The 19488-nt window shown below is 42.9% G+C and overlaps 1 protein-coding gene across 1 annotated transcript in view; it reads left to right on the forward strand.

Annotated features, from left to right (window-relative positions):
• The first annotated feature begins 536 nt into the window (after positions 1 to 536).
• PLPPR4 (phospholipid phosphatase related 4) overlaps positions 537 to 19488 on the forward strand; it is a 59582-nt gene continuing 40630 nt past the window's right edge. The window contains exon 1 of the mRNA XM_070749032.1: positions 537 to 743. Coding sequence (XP_070605133.1) covers positions 651 to 743 — 93 coding nt within the window. The 5' untranslated portion in view covers positions 537 to 650. The remainder of the gene's footprint in view (positions 744 to 19488) is intronic.

A 19488-nucleotide genomic window follows, 5' to 3' on the forward strand; every position in this document is an offset into this window, starting at 1 on the left:
CGTTCCGTAAATCTTCACCCAATAATGCGTTCCGACGAAAGAGGGAAGGGGTTAAGGGGGCTGCATCGCTCTCCCCCCGCCCGCTTCCTCTCGCTCGCCTGCCTCCTCCTCCCACTCTTCTTTTTCTCCTGCTTCTTCTTCCAGCTTTATCATCATGTAGACACCCGGACCCCCTTCCCCTTTTCTCATGGAGCAGGTTCCTTGACGTCAGATCTATGAATATTGCACGAAAAAGCCGCCTTGCCAGAGCTACCACAGCGGCTCGATGTAAGCCAGGGGTCTATCCCGGCTTCGACCGCGGCGGCGGCGGCCAAGAGGAAGCTCTGATCGCCGCCGCTTTGGAGAAGGAGGAGAGCCGGCGGCTGGTGGCCGAGAGCGGGAGAGGAAGCCGGCCGTGCAGCGCTGGCGGCGGCGGCGAGCAAGGGGGCTTGCTGCTGCTCCTGCCGCCGCGAGAGGAAGAAGCGCTGGGCTGCGCGCTCCTTCCCCGGCGAGAGGTGGCCCCGGGGGAATGTGACATCACCGCGCGGGTCTGGGGCAGCCGAGCGGGGAGGCTTCCCGGCAGCGTCCCGGCCGCCCTGGCGAACGCGCTGCCGCCGCCGCTGCCACCCCCAGCACCCGCGCCGGCTCCCCACCTCGGCCCCGTCATCAGCATGTCGGCGAAGGAGAGGCCCAAAAGCAAAGCCGCCGCCGCCACCACCACCAAGGAAAGCGTCACCCTGTTGCCTTGCTTTTATTTCGTGGAGGTGAGGCAGCTTGCGCGGCTGGGCGGGATGGGAGGCAGCCACAGGGGCCTCCGTTCGCGCGTAACCTCCCCCGCCCCCAAAATGAGCAACCGTCCGTGGGAGCCCACTAGCGGGGCTGCGCGTCTGAGGCGCGCCTTAGCGCAACCGCGGCGAGGTTGAATTGAGGAAAAGGGGGGGGGGCGCATGTCATGATGGGTAGGTACAGGTTGGCAACGGCGAGGGAGTGGGGCGAAGAGGTCTTGTACGACGTGACCAGCAGGCATCGCCTCAGCCATTGTCCTCTTATTTCATTCAGAAGGGAAAATGGGAGAACCGCCTTTCCCCAAATCCCCCCCCCCCCCCGCCGTGGGGAGAATTTGGAAGCTTGGGCCGTCCTCCTCCTCCACCTGCCATTGGGAACTCCCTCCTCCCTCGTTGGCTACGGGAGAGGGGCTTTTATTTATCTTTTTTTTAAGGGGGAAAAAATGAAAGAGGAGGGGGAGGTTTGCAAACGGAGAGGAGGGGGCAGCGCGATGAGATCAGACCACGTGCCACGCGATATCATCCCCTCCCCAATGTGGCTTCAGACGAAAAAAGGGGGAGGGTTGTGTTATGCTTTATGCCAAAGCTGTATACTGTACACTTAGCCCAAAAGCAAAAGGATGGGATGACAAATGAATTAGAGGCATAATTGAAATTAAATGTATGTGATACATTAACAACCAGGGTTGGGGGTCCTTTTTGACTTAGGCCTGCGATATTTGGGGATGCTTCAGATATTTGGGGTGTGCTGACTAGGAATGTGGTTGTAGTTTCAATAGGTGGTCCCAGCCCTATCCCATAGCAAGCCAACCAAGCGAAGTGTTATTTTTATTTATTTATTTTGCCAAAGATCTACTGGGGCTTGTGTGTGAGAGAGAGACAGAGTGAGATACCTTATTACATTAGATACATTAACAACCAGGGTTGGGGGTCCTTTTTGACTCAGGCCTGGGATATTTGGGGATGCTTCAGATATTTGAGGTGTGCTGAGAATACAGCTGCGATTTCTATAGGTGGTCAAATAGAATAGAATAGAATTCTTTATGCCAAGTTGTAGATGCTTAGCCAAAAAGCAAAAGGATGGGAGGGTAAATGAGTTGAAGGAAGCATAATTGAAATTAAATGTATGTACTGTAGATACGTTAACAACCAGGGTTGGGGGTCCTTTTTGACTTAGGCCTGCAATATTTGGGGTGCTTCAGAAATTTGGGATGTGCTGACTAGGAATGTGGTTGCGATTTGTATAGGTGGTCAAAGCCATATCACATAGCTTCATCATAGCAAGCCAACCAAGTGAGGTGTTATTTTATTTATTCATTTTGCCAAAGATCCACTGGGACTTGTGTGTGTAGTGTGTGTGTGAGAGGGGGGTACCTTATTTCTGCTGCACAAGCATTCTCTTCTTTGGCTCTTCTGGTGATGTAATGTACAACAGGCCCTTGCAGCTGAGGCAGACTAGAAATTCAGATTTCCCTGTTTATTGAAACGGCTCAGCAAGAGAGCACAGGTGGTCAGGACTGACCCGTTGAAAGCTGCTCAACCCGTGCCTGCCTTTTCGAAATAACTCACAGAGCAACTTAGGAAAAAGTTTCCCACAAGCATTGACTGTGTGTGCTGTCCCTGTGTGAGTCCCATCAAAAGTGCAGGTTTGGGTATTCTTGGAAGAAGACATTTTTTGGTGATTGAAGCGGTTTCACGTAGACAAGGAATAATGGATGGAAGCTGATCAAGGATAGATTCAACCTAGAAATAAGGAGACATTTTCTGACAGTGAGAACAATAAATCAATAGAACAGCTTGTCTTCAGAAGTTGCAGGAGCTTCACCACCGGAGGCTTTCAAGAAGAGACTGGACTGCCATCTATCAGAAATGGTGTAGGGTCTCCTGCTTGGGCAGGGGGTAGGACTAGATGACCTATAACAGTGATGGCAAACCTATGGCATGGATGCCACAGGTGGCACGCAGAGCCATATCTGTTGGCATGTAAGCTATTGCCCTAGTTTAACTCCAACATGCACGTATGTGCTGGTCAGATGATTTTTGGCTCATGCAGAGGTTCTGGGAGGGCATTTTTGGCTTCCAAAGAGCCTCTGGGGGAATGGGGGAATCTGTTTTCACCCTCCCCAGACATTAACTTATGGGTTTTATCACTCGTGCATGCGTGATAGCGTGCACCCACGTTTTTTCAGCACCCGAGGGGGAAAAAGGTTCGCCATCACTGACCTATAATGTCCCTTCCAGCTCTGTTACTCTGTTACATCAGTGGCCATCAATCCCTGAACCAGAAAACGATTTCTATGTTTGTGAGTTTCAAACAAGGACCATAGTAATAGCAGTACTGAAGAAGGAAGGATGGAGAGGTGTTGGAAAGTGATGCAGATGAAAAGGGTGCTTTGAAAATGAATTTAAATGGCTGTATTACTTTTTATGGTTGTTCTGAAAAGTCCAACTTCTAAGTACAGATATATGTCAGTCTAAGTAGATCTACAGTATCTGTTCATCCATGCATCCATATAGAAATTTCCAAGATTCTTGATGTTTTCAAAGGGGAAATTGAGAGAGATGTATTTTCATTCCTTCTCCTTGATCTCTCATTGATTCCTAACAAACAAGAAATAGAAACTGAATAAGTAAGAATCTTCCTGTATTTCTGTATTCCAAAGTTTGTTTTTACTTTCTTGAGAAGAACATTTCTACATTATGACTATCATTCACTACCAAAGCTGAAGGGAATATCTGGAATCAGCTACTTGAAAGGAACCTTAAGGAAAGGTCTCTGGAAAGGTTGGTGCCTTGTGAATTTCTGTGTCTGGAGCTCCAGTTTAATGGTCAGAAGCTCAAATTATAATTTAAAATGTTGAGGGATTTCAACCTATCAGGTGTGTTCAGAGAAGAAAATGCTCAAATTATCAGCTTAGATAAGAACAGTTATTTCTTGGTTTCAGGATATTTTTCAAGATGTTTCAGGATATTTTTCAAGAACTGATGTGACATGAGTGTAAAAATCAGTAGCTCTTGGTCCTGACACTTGATGTGGAACTAAGTGATATGATGGACGTGTGGGAATTCAACAATGTGTAAAAGTGCCTATAATAGTTCTGTGCTCTCCTAAACAGCAGCAGAGAGGTTTACAGTACAGGGAAGTCATTTTCTGTATTTTGCTTCTTTAGGGAAAAAACCCAGGAAGATGTGAGTTGGCTTGTTTAGCAGTCTTTCAAAATACTGTGCATTGAGGGATGTGACACTACAGCTGAACTGAAATTTGTCTAAAATGCTTTTTGACTTCATTTAATGCATACTATAATGTACCACATTCAGCAGTAGGTTGCTGTAGGTTCGGACCAGTTTTCCCATAATGGTGGTGGAAATTTCCCCCCACTCACCAAACCAGCAGCAATGGCCACTTGGCCACCCCCCCGAATTCTTTAGTTGTTGCTCTGTGGAATTGGCTTGCAAAATACACTCTATGCATGCACAGAGGCTTCTGCACATGCGCAGAGGTTCATTTGTAGGATGTGATGTGCACTTCCGACCCGATGTGAACCGGTAGGGAAGGTAAGTAGAACCCACCCCTGACCACATTGTATACATAGACATAAAAGCTAACCCAAACTAATAAATAGTAAGTAAAAGGGGGGGAGGCAGAAGAGTGTAAAAACAGAATGGAAAGAACCTTTCAAGTTTCTTTATAGCAAACATATTATTAAATACAATAAGTACAAATACAAAACTGTTTCTTACTCTAAGATTATTAAAAAGTTCACTTTTTCTATTATACAATTACTAGTAGCTGGATACCCATGCTTCACACGGAACTATGTGATCAGGCTTGATAAATTGAGAGTTAAAGCTTGAAAATTAATGAGTAGTTAGATCTGCCTCTCCTTGCCTCTTCTCTGCCTCAGGCTTGACCCACAGAAGCCTCTCCTGTCCTATCCCCCTTCTCTCACTCATGCTGACCCCATTGATCCTGTCCTATCCCCCTCTCTCCCTCAGGCTTACCCCACAGAAGCCTCTCCTATCTTATCCCCTTCTTTCCCTTTCAGATGGGGAGGAGGAGTAGAATATCTAACTCCTTAGATCAGTGGTGGCGAACCTTTTTTTCCTTGGGTGCCGAAAGAGCATGTTTGTATGCTCTCGTGCATGCATGAGTGCCCATACCCATAATTCAATGCCTGGGGGGGTGAAAACAGCTTCTCCCACCCTCTGGAGGCCCTCTGGAGGCTGGAAACAGCCTGTTTCCCAACTTCCGGTGGGCCCACTAGGTTCGTATTTCGCCCTCCCCAGCTCCAAAGGCTTTCCTGGATGCAAAGGAGGGTAAAAATGCCCTCCTCCATCCCCCCCAGGCTCTCTGAAAGCCAAAAATGCCCTCCCAGAGCCTCTGTGCAAGCCAAAAATCAGCTGGCCAGCACACATGTAGTTGGAGCTGAACTAGGGCAATGGCTCGTGTGCCAGCAGATATGGCTCCACGTACCACCTGTGGCACCCATGCCATAGGTTCGCCATCACTGCCTTAGATGATGAAGAATGTCTGAACTCCCAGCCTGCAGGCCAGATGAGTCACATGCTAGCCATGCCCACTGGCAGTTGGAACAGAGTTCTTTCAGGTGGAAGTAAAACATCTAACTCCTTAGCATCAAAGCGTGCTAATAATAATATAAGAAATAACTAATGATATGATGGTCATTTTAAAAAATCCTTTCTTAGCGAACACCTAGAAGACAAGAGGAACATGTGTCCCAAGTTTCAAAGTTTGTAGGCTTTACGGTTCTGGACATTTCCTTATGATGTATGAGTGACATTGGGCTTTTATATATAGAGAAGATAATTTCCTATTTTTCTATCATGAAAAAAGTCTGTATGAGAATTCCAGTCAGCCTAAATGTCAATGTATTGTTTTTCTCTCTGATCAAATAAGTTAATTTAGCCATCTGCAACTTCTATCATCTTCACCAACCATTCCTCCATTGCAAGCAAGCTTGAGTGTATATTAGTCTCATTACAGTTGTCATATGTAACAACAAAGTTTCAAGACATTTTTCTAGTTACCTGTTCATTAATCCCAAAGGAAACATTCTGGTTTTATTTGTTCTTTAACCTTGAAAAGCCTTCTGAACTGGTGTATGCATTTGTATCTTCTTCTCTCCTTTGTTTGACATTTTTGCATGATAAAATGTCTCTTCATGTTGTTCACATTTTCAGCAAGGATTCAAAATACCTTTACACATTCTACACACTTTCTCTGGTGACAAATACCAACAATACATCATTAGAAGACATTCTTTTTCCATGCAGAAACAAACCATCCAATGTGCAAGTCCTTCATATTTCACATATCACATGTATTGTTTATAATCTTCAAGGTGCTCAAACACCTTGAAGGGTGGGGCATTTTTCACAAGGACTTTATTATTTGGATTTTGGTAAGCTAACTTTTAATTCCACATCAGTGGTGGGTTTCTACCAGTTCACCCCGGTTTGGGCGAAACGGCGGCGGAAGGAGGCTCCGCCCACCCACCTGAATGTCATCATGGATGTTTCTGTGCATGCGCAGAAATGTCGCACAGGTGTGTTCTCCAACTGGTAGCAAAGGTAAGTGAAACCTACCACTGTCCCACACATTTATCACTCCTAATTTTTTTTTAATCCACTACTTGTGAGGAAGAGTAGTCAACTGGAGTTTATTTGTTCACTCAATTTTTATTAATGGCCCATCTGAACAATAACTCAATGACCAAAGTTCTCTACTGTTTTGAGGGGGAAAGTCTCTATGAGTCTTTCCTATTTGCAGCCACTGTAAATTCAAAATCCTAACATGTCATCGCCAAAGATGGAGGAAAGCTAATTTTTTCATCATACTTTTTGATTATCTTCTTTTTAAATCACCTAGTATCGCTTAGGGAAGAGGTAGATAGATAAATTAACAGATTAACAGAGTTGAAAGAGACCTTTCAGGTCACCTGCTCCAACCCGTGCACAAGCAGAAGATCCTACATCTGCGTCTAGGATCAAACTCACAATCTGCCAAAATAAGCGACTCAATTCTACATTGTCCTGAAATTCTGAACATCCTTAAGGCAAAGCAGATTTCATTCTAGATCAGTGCGGTAAATATGGTGTCTGTAGGAATCAATGTACCTAGGACAGTGATGGGCAACCTTTTGAGCTTGGTGTGTCAAAATTTGCCAAAAAACGGAGCATAACTCGGGTGGTGTGTCACCTTGAGAAAAAAACACTCTCACTCTCTTCCTTCCTCTCTCCTCTCTCACTCTTTCTTTCTTGCTCTCTCTCTCTTCCTTCCTATCTTTTCTCTCTCTCTTTCTCTCTCTCCCTTTCTTTCCTTCTCTCTTCCACTTTTTTCTCTTTCTCTCTCTCTTTTCCTTCCTTCCCCTCTTCCCCTCCCTCTCCCTCTCTTTCTCCCTCTCTCCCTTTATATTTATTTCTTCCTTCCTTCCTCTTTTACTCCCTTTCTCTCTCCCTCTCGTTCACTTTTCTCTCCCTTCCTTCCCTCCCTCCTTTCCTCCCCTCTTTCCCTCCCTCTTTTCCCCTTCTTTCTCTCCACGTCTCCGGCGGGCAGCCGGCTTTGCTGACCGGCACAAGGCTCAAGCCAGCTGCCCGGGAAGGCCCTGTGCCGACCAGGAAAGCCGGCTTTCCGGAAAAGCAGCACACTTTTCAAATGCGCTGCTTTCCTGCTGCAACTCTTTCCTGGGCAGGGGGGGGGGTGCCCCCCCCAAACTGGTCAGATTCAAGAAAAAACTTATCAAGGGGGGCGGGGGGGTTGTAAAAATCTAGTTACGAGCCGCCAAAGGAGGAAGCAAATGGTGCGACGTCCATGCAGTTCTTTTTTCGGACTCTTTTTTGCGAGCCCGGCATGATTTTTTTTATTACAAATTAATAACCCCTCATCCTTTACATTTAAACCGGTAAGGGTTTACCTTAGCACCGTCTCCTGTAACAGCTATAAGAGGAAACGGCAATTAAGTTATTCCGCCCTCCCCGATGCGATCGGCCCAAGGGGAGGGGACACCGCACGCTGCTCGTGGAGGGAAAGAAGCGAAGGAGGGAAGGGAAGGTTGGAGTAGATTTCCTGGCGGAGCGATATTTGTTTATGGGATGAGCAGTTTAATGTAAGCAAAGTAGGACCCCCGGGTAAATAGCCCTGGGAGTGAAATTTAAATTGCAACCGGCACAATTTTTTTTAAATCGGTGCAAAACAAAATTAAGGGGAGAGGAAAAATAATAATAATAATTGCGCTTGCTGTACCTGCTTGCAGTCGGTGGGAAATTGGAAAGCGGGGAGATTTGCATCTTGGCCACTCCCTAAAGCTCCCCGTTTCTCCGGCAGCCGCGTGTCACCGAAAATGGCTACGCATGTCAGTGCTGACACGCGTGTCATAGGTTCGCCATCACTGACCTAGGAAGTCTTTCTTAGCAACCAGAAGTTTCATGTCCAACTGGCATTTTGTTGCTTTTCTTATGGATTCCTTTATTTGCTTTTGGGGTTTTTTTTAGATTTCCTTAATTAAAATGAAATGGACAGTTTCCATATTGGAAAGCAAAACATTAGTCTCAAGTACCTTTTTTTTAATCTTGGGAGCTTGAAACATTCTTGGAATTTTAAATGGTGCATGGTTATAACCTACAGGTGTTTGCTTGGAGTACATCCACCACCTTAGAAAAAAAGAGACAAAGGTGTTTTGAGTAAAAAATATTATCCCAAGGCAATTAATTTTTCCAAGGAGCCAGGTGAGAAAATGGGAATTGTTGTGGATGGCCGAACCAATTGTATTGTGAAGGTGTGTAAGCGTGCACCAACAGGGGTGGGTTCTGGTTTTCTTCACTGGTGGTTCACTCGGATACACTGTGTGGGGGCACACACATTTGCAGTGTTAAAACAAGCCACCTGCACATGTGCAGAAGTAAAAAACCAAGTTGGTGGCGCCCATGGCGCAGCCAAGAGAACTGGCTCCGGGGCCTGACACCTGGGTCACTGCTGGTTTCAGCGACCCAGGCCACCAAGTTACTACTGGTTCTATAGAACTGGTCTGAACCAGGAGGAGCCCACCTCTGGTGCACAGGCCCGCATACCTAAACTGAAAAATAAAATAGCATTCACCTTCAGAATAAAAGCAATGCAATTGTATTGCCTGTATGACATATCGCCTTTTACATTTGATTTCTAATTTCCAGTTGAACTCACATGGGCTGGGCAGAGACAGCCAAAGGGTCAGATGTCACCTGGGGGACCATAAAATGCCCAGCTCTGTCTTAGCAGCTAGAAAAATTGACAAGCAGAAATATCAGCAGTTTGACATCTGATGAATGGGCATCTTGTGGTTGGTCACAGCTGCTGTGACAACCATTTTATGAATGCACAAATTCCTCCTCCCAGCCACTCACCATATAACAGATATCCAACATTCTACGTATGTTCACCAATATCCCCAAATTCTCTATTCTTGTTCCGGTCTGGAGCCTAATGGTGCTGCTACGACATATCCCATCCCCCTCCACATGCTTGTTTCTTTATATTTTGCTTGGGAGAATTCTCTAAGGGCTTTTTTATACAAATCCAGACGATCACTTGGAGGAAAGCCAGAAAAAATTCTGTTGTCTGCCATCCAAGGATCGTCCAGAGTTTTATAGCCCTATTCTGATAATCCTTAATTAACAATAGAGAGAAACACCCATTTTATTTAAATTAATTTGCTTTTAAATTTTATATTGAAGAGCTGTAACAAACATAAGTTTTGCATATCCGATCAGACTTTACTTGGACAATGAAAGAACTCTTCTCTAAAATGGGAATGATACTATTGTGAGCATAGAAAATTAAGAAAATGTTGTGGGGTCAAGATGTAGATGCTGGGTAGCATGATTGGATATTAGAGCTGTCTATTATGGAGTATCCAAATATCTTCCTTATGTGGAAAGCATTTTGAGATCCTTCTCTATTGTACATATGGTATACCTTGCTCAACAGTAGTCACTGTGAGAGGGATCTTGGAGTCCTAGTGAACAATCATTTAAATAAGAGGCAGCAGTGTGCAGCAGCTGCCAAAAAAGCCAACACAGTTCTAGGCTGCATTAACAGAGGGATAGAATCAAGATCATGTGAGGTGTTAATATCACTTTATAATGCCTTGATAAGGCCACACTTGATAAGGCCACACCGTTTTGGTTGCCACGGTGTAAAAAGGATGTTGAGACTCTAGAAAGAGTGCAGAGAAGAGCAACAAAGATGATTAGGGGACTGGAGGCAAAAACATATGAAGAACGGTTGCAAGAACTGGGTATATCTAGTTTAATGAAAAGAAGGACTAGGATAAACACGATTGCAGTGTTTCAATATCTCAGGGGTTGCCAGAAAGAAGAGGGAGTCAAACTATTCTCCAAAGCATCTGAGGATAGAACAAGAAGCAATGGGTGGAAACTAATCAAAGAGAGAAGCAGCCTAGAATTGAGGAGAAATTTTCTGACGGAACAATTAATTCTTGGAACAGCTTGCCTTCAGAAGTTGTGAATGCTCCAATACTGGAAGTTTTAAAGAAGATTTTGGATTTGTCTGAAGTGGTGTAGTTTCCTGCCTAACTAGGGGATTGTACTAGAAGACCTCTAAGGACCCTTCCAACTCTGTTATTCTATTCTATTCTATTCTATTCTATTCTATTCTATACATATCTTTTACTGAAAGATAGTATCAGCCTTCTCAGTCTCTATTTAATCATACACACTGAGGAAATCATAGAAAAATAAATTAATTATTTGGAACTTGCTTTAATTAACTAATTATCCAGTATCATTACTCACATGGGCGTGGCAGCAAAAGTAAAAAAAAAAATGCAACGGAAAAGCAAGAGAGAATCACAGCATTAGGACAGCTGGTCGGAAAACACAACCTTCTAATTCTGTGCAATATTTAACACTTATGATGGTTGCCAGAGAAGCAGAGATGTTCAATGTATTTATGTGTCTGTGACCACCAATCTCCTAAACACTTTTCTTCAATATTCCAAAATCTGTTGGGAGGTTTCATTGATCCATCCAAAATGCAATCGGTCTATGGATTACCATACTTTCTTTTGGATAAGTCCGTCATCTGGATGAATGTGAGGAGATGTTTGAATGTGTTTCCTAGAACAAAAAGAAAGAAAAAATCCACCGAAAAACATACAAAAAACCCCCCTCCCCCCCCAAAACCACCTAACTCTCTGACTGGCTGATATGTTCAGAAAATTAGTGGAATTCAAATAGTATTCCCATGAATTTTGGCATTCCATAAGAATGCAAAGTCTATCAGTACCAATGGCTACTTTAATACCAGCAGATCATAAGACTGAACACTAGTGTCTTCTTTTTATTGGAGATAAATATGTCTATTTACTTAGAATTGAAGTTAGATTCTATTTTTAGTATTTTATGGGGAGCCCACCCTCAAATTATTGGTTTTATGGGAACATAATGTATAGTAATTAATATTCCCCCTTTCACCCAATTTCTAGTTATGTCATGGGTCCCTGGTAACATGTTCAAATTCCTGTACTAATCTTACTATGTTTGTCTATAGGAAAAATGACTTCAATTCATTTTCCAGTTTTATCTAGATCTTCTTTCTTTTTCTCCTGAACAGTAATTTTCTCCTAAAGCCAACTTAACCTCTCATTTGAATGATGTCACGTTAAAAAAACCTCAGTGTTGACAGAACCCAACCCTCATTTCATGTTCCACAAAAGGAAAGGCACAGTGGTGGCCATTGATCAAGACACATGGTGATCATTGGAGTTGACCTACAACACACACAGAAGGGTATCAGTTCTCAAATTATAAATTGCACACTCAGTTTAAGTGAAACTGGACAGTTTCAGTTACCTAATTTAGGCCTGTACAAACTAAGGTGCGAGCTATATCAAAATGTGCTATATATGTTTTGTGCAAACATCCTCGCGGTCCTGCGATCAAAATTATTGATGCTTGGCCATCGGCTCACACTGTATTTATGACCATTGCTGTGTCCCAAGGTCACCTTCTGACGAGCAAAGTCAATAGGGAAGGCAGATTCACTTAACAACCGGGTTAATAACTTCTTAATAACTGAGGCAAGAAATGTTGTAAAATGGGGTAAAATTCACTTAACAAATGTCTTGCTTAATAACTGAAATTTTGGGTTCAAGTATAGTAAGTTGAGTACTACCCGTAATAATAATTTACTTACTTTGCATACTCTAATAATTTGCCTTTACTAGAGTTTTATCTCTTGGTCAGAGATTCTACTACGTGAGAAAACTTTGAAAATCCCCATCTAGCATGTGCCTAGAATTCTCTCTTCTTCAATGTATCCATTTATGTGTCTTCTGAAATTAGGAAATTGGAGGTGATTAGAGCTTCAGTGGTCTACTATCCTATAAGCATCACATTGGAACTACTTATAGGCTGGCTGTGTGTGAATTCTTCATTCAAGATGAATATCACCAACCATTAGTGGGGCAATTCATTCCAGTCAACCTTATACTCTGTCTAATTATAATCCATGCCAGTTGTGACATGAAACACGTTATATTCCAAGATTCACATTTCGATCTAGTGGAGTAGATGAAAATGGGCGCTGAGAAGAACTTGGCTGTATCTACCTCCAGGGGGAAATGTCAAAAAAAGATGGCGTGGTTATTTGATCTGATGTCCTGAAATCAACTGGACCCACTTTTAAGTGGAGTTCAACCCGGACTATAAGTGAAGATTGCCAGTTTGCAAATTAGGGGTTTGACCTTTATTTATAATTACTTTTGTACTGGCAGTTGAGGTATCAAGAGATTTTTCTTACCTGCTCCTACCATTTCATCTGCTTTTGTCAGCTTTTGTGTGTGGCACAAGAGAGAATGAAGCAAAGAGTTATGGCAGAGGGATGGGATCTGGGGAGGAACCAAGGAGCTGTGTCATCACTAATTCAGCAACGTTAAACATTCAAATAAAATATCCAGGTTGCAGCCTGGCAATCTAGGTGTAGAAATATCTTTCTCATCTACAACTGAAGAATTGGCTTCATTGTTGCTATGAGTCAAAGAAAAAATGTTCAGGTTTCTTGGAAGTGAGATGTTGATGAGTCAAAGCAAGCATCTGAACTATATGCTCGGAAGCAAATTGGCATCTTGATTTCTTCAATTTGAACATGCGGTTGTGGTAGTAGTATCACAGAAGGTAAAGTGCGTGTGTGCGCGCATAACCAAATGAATTATTTCAGGAAATTATTTCAGAACAAAGCAAGAAATCTAGGGAAACCTTCCAGCAAGCCTAACACTATATATTATATAAAATCCAGTTCCAGAGAGGAATGAAATGGTCAGAACACAATTTAAACATCTTAAATTGTGGTGTCATGAGAAACACACTGGAAAGTAAACTAATCACCATCACAGTACTGCTTACAAAGTCCTATTAGATCCCCACTTATCTGGAGAATTTCTACCGTTTGAGCAACTCTGTCATCCAAATATATTAATAACTTATTTCACAAATTTTAAAGTAGGCTCCAGGGAAAGCAGGAATTCTCTGAAATTAAGTCAGCTTTAGTGCTATCATCATTGCAGATAGATGCCAAACAGTTTTAAGAAATTTATCAGGAAGATAGGGCTTAAGCCAATGATGACGAACTTATGGCACGGGTGCCACAGTTGGCATGCGAAGCCATATCTGCTGGCACAGGAGCCGTTACCCTAGCTCAGCTCCAAAGTGCATGTGAGTGCCGGTCAGCTGATTTTTCGGTTCGCCTGGAGTCTCTTGGAGGGCATTTTCTGCTTCAGAGAAGCCTCTGGAGCCTGTGGAGGGCAAAAAATGGCCTACCGGGCCCACCAGAGGTTGGGAAGTAGGCTGTTTCAGGCCTCCGGAGGGGCGGGGGAGGCCATTTTCACCGTACCCAGGCATTGAATTATGGTTATGGGCACTCATGCATACCCGATAGCACACACACGTGCTTTCGGCATCCGATGAAAAAAAGGTTCGCCATTACTGTCCTAAGCAGTGAAGAAATTAAATTAAGCAAGCCTGGGGATGGATTGTGGCCCTAGATTGATTCAAAAATTTTCACTGACAGATCCACTTATTTGGGGATATTTTAGCCCTCTGTAAAGGCTTTCCTGTACACCAGATATATTGGTGTTATTGTTGTTCTTTAAAATTTGTTTTAGATTGCCCTTCATGGATGCAAATGAATACGAACACACTTAAACATAAACATAATATCATAACTCAGTAAACCAGATGGCTTTAAAACAAGGCAGTCTAAATGATTTTCCTGATTTAATTTATCATGGCAGTGATGATAATAATGCTGCATTGGCTGCCCATTATAAGCTTCCAGATGTAATTTGAAGTGTTGGTTATCACTTTGCAGCCCTTTATGGTACAAAGGCAAGTTACCTTTGGGACCAAGGCCACCTGTAGGCTGATTAAGTGGGCACGTGCCTCAGGCATCGCACTTATCTATGCCACTTCTAATCTTTCAAAAAATACAAACCTTCGCATTGGTAGGAGGTGGTGCCATAAGTCTAGGCAATGTAGAGATATCATTTACCCTTGAAACACAATACTGTATAAACAGGGGTCCTCAACTCCTGGTCCATGGACCAGAACCAGACTGTGGCATGTCAGAAACTGGTCTGCACAAACAAGGAAAGCCCCATCTGTAGGATGCAGACAGCACATGAAACCATGGCCTCTCTGACCCACAGAATATAAAAATAATAAAATACAATGGCAAGTCCAATTAATTAAACTAAATAACTAGCCTAAAATCCCCAAATATTTTAGAAATCAATCATACACATTCAGACTCAGCCATACATAACATTCATCGGCAAGGGGACCAAGATCTAATTACTCCAAACCTGGCGACATAAGTGAGTCTTAAGACTCTTGCGGAAGGCAAGAAGGGTGGAGTCAATGCAAATCTCTGGGGGGAAGATGATTCTAGAGGCCCGGGGCCCCCACAGAGAAGACTCTTCTCCTTGGCCCCACCAAGTGACATTGTCTGGTTGACGGGACCTGGCCAACTCGGTGGGACCTAACCGGTCACTGAGACTCATACAGCAGAAGGCAGTCCTGCAAGTAATTGCCCTACAGGCAGTGGTAGGCTTCAAATAATTTAACAACAGTTCATCCAGGGTTAGTTTGGCTGTTGTGGGAGGTGTGGCCCTTCCCCGTCCTCCAGCTGTAGCACATATGCAGGATAAGATTCCATGACATCCAGCCTGGGTGAACTGATTGTTAAGTTACCTTCCCCACACCCCCAATTAAAGTGGATCCTGGGCACTGTGCTGTAATGGAGGTAATGGAGCAGCCAGCACGAGGGAAGGAGGAGGGAAAGTGGCCTTCCCTCACGCTGGCCGCTCCATTGCATTTCTTCACTGCAGTGCAGTGCCCAGGATCCACTTTGATAGTGTGTGTTGGGATGTAATTTAACCAGTTCACCCAAACCGTGCGAACCAGCTGAATCGCAGCACTGAAGGGTATGGTGCCTCTATATCCTAGGAATGTCATATACCTCTGAGCCAGCACTTCTGAGCTGGGACCATTTACATGTAATAATCTATACCATATGATATTTGTCCCTAGTGTTCAAAGACCTTTACATCTAATGGGTTGTGGGCTATACATGATGTATCCACAGGTGGCTGGTGAGGCCTATAAGGGCACGAAATATTCTGCCATATGTTGGGCAGATATGTGTGGGCACCATTGTCACAGCATTTGCAGCTCTGGCTTTGTACAACATATAAGAACCAGTACAATGAGATTTGTATATCATATAAGAGCCAGTACAATGGGCTTGCTTTGGATCACTTCTACAAAACAATGTCATCTGGTGGGATAGAGGTCATGCTGTCTCCAACATTCAAATGACCCTGACCTTGATAGTTTTTCACAAGACCCTGAAAACCAAGTTTTCTCCCATGCATTAGGCCAGACCAGGGATTTCCAAACTTGACAATTTTATGACTTGTGGACTTTAACTCCACAAGTGCTACCTGTGGAATTCTGGGAGTTGATGTCCTCATCTCTTAACCATGGGAAAGAGGGGCACTTCAGGTGATCTGGGATTTCTGGAAGGAAAATGGCGGCTTAGAGAGCACACCAAGATAGAGAAAGCCATTTCCTTTAAAAAATGAGGCAGATCCACTGATGATTGCAGTGGCACAGGGTTACTACCAACCAGGTGGATCTTGAAACCTTAAAACTACGACACCTCAAACATGATCTAAGTATTGCCCACAAGATTATATGCTACAACGCTGTGCCTGTCAATGATTACTTCAGCTTCAACCGCAACAACAGAAGAGCACACAACAGATTCAAGCTTAATATTAACCACACCAAACTTGACTGTAAAAAATGACTTTAGCAATCGAGTTGTCAAAGCGTGGAACTCACTACTGGACTCCGTAGTATCATCCCCTAACCCCCAACACTTTACCCTTAGACTATCTACAGTCAACTTCACCAGGTTCCTAAGAGGTCAGAAAGGGGCGTACATAAGTACCGTCCCCTGTCCTATAGTCTCTCCTATATCTCCTATATCTTCTCTTCTATCTCTTCTATCCACTATATCTCTTTTATCTCTTATATCTTTTCTGCTATTCTCTCTAGTTACATTTACTCCTATATTTTCTCTTCTATACTCTCTTTGATACATACTCGTATATATCCTCTATAACCTTCATTGTGTATTATTGTGCATTGGACAAATAAATAAATAAATAAATAAGTTTGGAGACTCTGGGCTAGGCTATGCAATGAGCCCACCCAAAACTGAAATGACTTCATTTGGCTTCATTTATTTTGTTTTGGATGCTAGTTGTGTTCTGGGAGTTTTGTGCTTTTAACCATTTGTAACCTATTAAGAGTTGGGACAGGGGTAGAAATTCCATAAATAACTAAATTGTCCAAACATTCTAGTAATTATAGCTTCATTGAATCCTTAAGAATTATTTTAAATATCTCTACATGCACAAGTGCACTGGAATCCATCCTATAATTATAGTTTCAAGGAATTTCTAGGACTAGACAACTGTTATTCATCTGTAAGAACCTTTGAAATGGCCTTCTGAAGTCAACCAGCAGCTGATTTCTCCTTAAAAAACAATTGCATGTCTGCAATGAGGCCACAGAATGTAGGGCTATTAGCCCTCTACTTCTGCTGTTCCCCTGCTGCCATTCCTAGAAGATAACATATGGGCACCGTAACTCATAGCTACTGTTAGGTTTATCCTCTGTGAGCTTGTTTAATGCTATTTGAAAACCATCTGAGCTGGCAACTGCAACATTAGTCTCTGGGTATCACTTTAACTGTATAGCTGGACTGATGGAGAGAAAAATTGCAACTCTTGAAAAGGGATCACTCATATAAATAAAGCAGGTGTCTTGCTTTGCATGGCATGTTGTGAAATGGATAGGTTTGTAACTGCTTTCCCTTGCCTATTGAGTACTAGTAGAGAGAAATGGTTTCTGGTAAATCCCCTGTACAGTAATTTACAGGAAAATGTGAAAGATTCTTCAGTTCTCTGTGTTCCTTAGATACTACAGTGGTACCTTTACTTACGCACTTAATTTGTTCCATGACCAGGTTCTTAAGTAGAAAAGTTTGTAAGAAGAAGCAATATTTCCCATAGGAATCAATGTAAAAGCAAATACTGTGTGCAATTGGGGAAACCACAGGGAGGGTTGAGGCCCTGTTTCCTCCCAGGAGATTCCTAGAGAGGCCCCATGGAGGCTTCTCCCTGCCTTTTCCGGTTAAAGTTTCAGAGGCTCAGGTTTGTAAGTGGAAAATGGTTCTTGAGAAGAGGCAAAAAAGTCTTGAACACACGGTTCTTATCTAGAAAGGTTCGTAAGTAGAGGCGTTTGTAGGTAGAGGTACCTCTGTATTTTGAAAATGTCTTTTTATGCTTCACCATTCTCCTCTTACAGTATCTGCCACAAAGATGTCTAATTCATGAATAATATGTGGACATCTAGGGCTATGCATCAGTGGTGCGTTCCTACCGGTACAGTACGGTGCACTGCTCCAGTAGCGGCATGCTGATTGTGCAATTCTGGGGCAATGGCTTCAGTCTGTCTTTGGCAGTCCATGCGTGCCACCAACTTTTTAAATATAATTTTCTGCAATTTTCAGCTCTCTGAGCATGCACAGAAGGAAAATTGTCCCTCTGCACATGCACAAAAGCAAAATTGCATTTGGAATGCGAGCGTAGCAAGTGTGAGCGCACAGGAAACATCATGATGTGCACACAGCACCCCAGTAGGAAAAAGTAAGGAACCCGCCCCTGCTATACATGTATATAGAGCAGTATTTCTCAATCTTAGCAACTTTACGATGTGTAGACTTCAGCTTCCACAATTCCAAACCAGTAACTTGTCATGATACGCCTTCACACAACATCAACACACACACATACACTGATTTTCTTATTTTAAAAGCATTGGCAAGATCTTATAGGTTCAAGAAACACTGAATTTGAAAGTTTTATCTTGTGAATAGTAAAGGTATCCTTTCGTTATTACATTGCCGTGAATTTCTCTGGCCAAGACCCATTCAGAACACTCCATCTAGTCTGTACAGGGTTTTTTTTATTTCCTTACAGCCAACAGACAGAATCTTGCCAGAGTAAACTTTTAGTGCATTTACTTTAATGGAGAGAGAGATTGATCCTGGATGGCTACCCTTATTTTCTACTTCTGCCTCTATCCATCTTCAGCTACCTCTTGTCTTGCCCTTCTTTCTCGAATGTGCTTCTTCCTTGCCTACCATTTCATTGTGGTCCATCACACCAGTTCCCTCTGGGTAAGCACCATCTCTCACAGTATTAGAATAATCAAGGAACCTTTGATGAATGTATAATATTGAGATCTGATTTTCATTCTCCAGATGGGTTTTGATTCTTACAGGTTGCAGAGGAAGGTTCAAGGATACAGGGGAAAAAAGAACAGAAGAATAGGGATTAAACCCCACATTGCCAGGATCACCCCTGTATTTTAACTGCCAAACTTTGCATTACAGGATATAGAGCATTTTCAGCACCAAATCAGAACTTCAACTGAAATATTGTAGTCATTTAACTGTTGTTGTTTTATTTGTTACATTTATATCCCACTTGTTGTAACAGGAACTCATCGCTATATAATAGCGCTTGCTCCCCACAATGACCAGGTGGACTTTGGGAAAGTAACCCAGTGAACATCAGTGGAGGTGGCCTGGGTTGTTACTATTATAATTTATTAAATTTGTCTCCCTCCTCCTTGTCTGGCATCTTAACAACTCCAGGACCTTGGCTGTACATTTGAAAACTCTTCAGACTATTTTGGAAAATGCATATATTTTGGCATCTAGTACTGTATTTCTATTTAATAGGAAGTTTCTGCTAGACATTTTAAGCACCTCTGAAAATAACAATATGTGCCTCATTTCCACATCTAGACGTAACACTAAAAATTGCAGTCTTTGCTAATATATCACACATAAAGTTAAAAAATGGCCTGCAAAGACAAACCAAAGTTAAAAATGAACTAAGCTTAATATGCTGTTAGATCTTTCATTGACCTAGTTAAAGAGGTTGTATGAACACATGCTGCAATGCTTGAATTATAGACCAAAGGCTATTCTTCTGGGTTCTTTCAATAGGGGGAGAAAGGACCTGTGTGAACTTCATTTCTACATGCTGTGTGACTCATAATATTTTAC

Source organism: Erythrolamprus reginae, chromosome 3 (assembly GCF_031021105.1).
Source record: "Erythrolamprus reginae isolate rEryReg1 chromosome 3, rEryReg1.hap1, whole genome shotgun sequence".
Classification (NCBI taxonomy): Eukaryota; Metazoa; Chordata; class Lepidosauria; order Squamata; family Dipsadidae; genus Erythrolamprus; species Erythrolamprus reginae.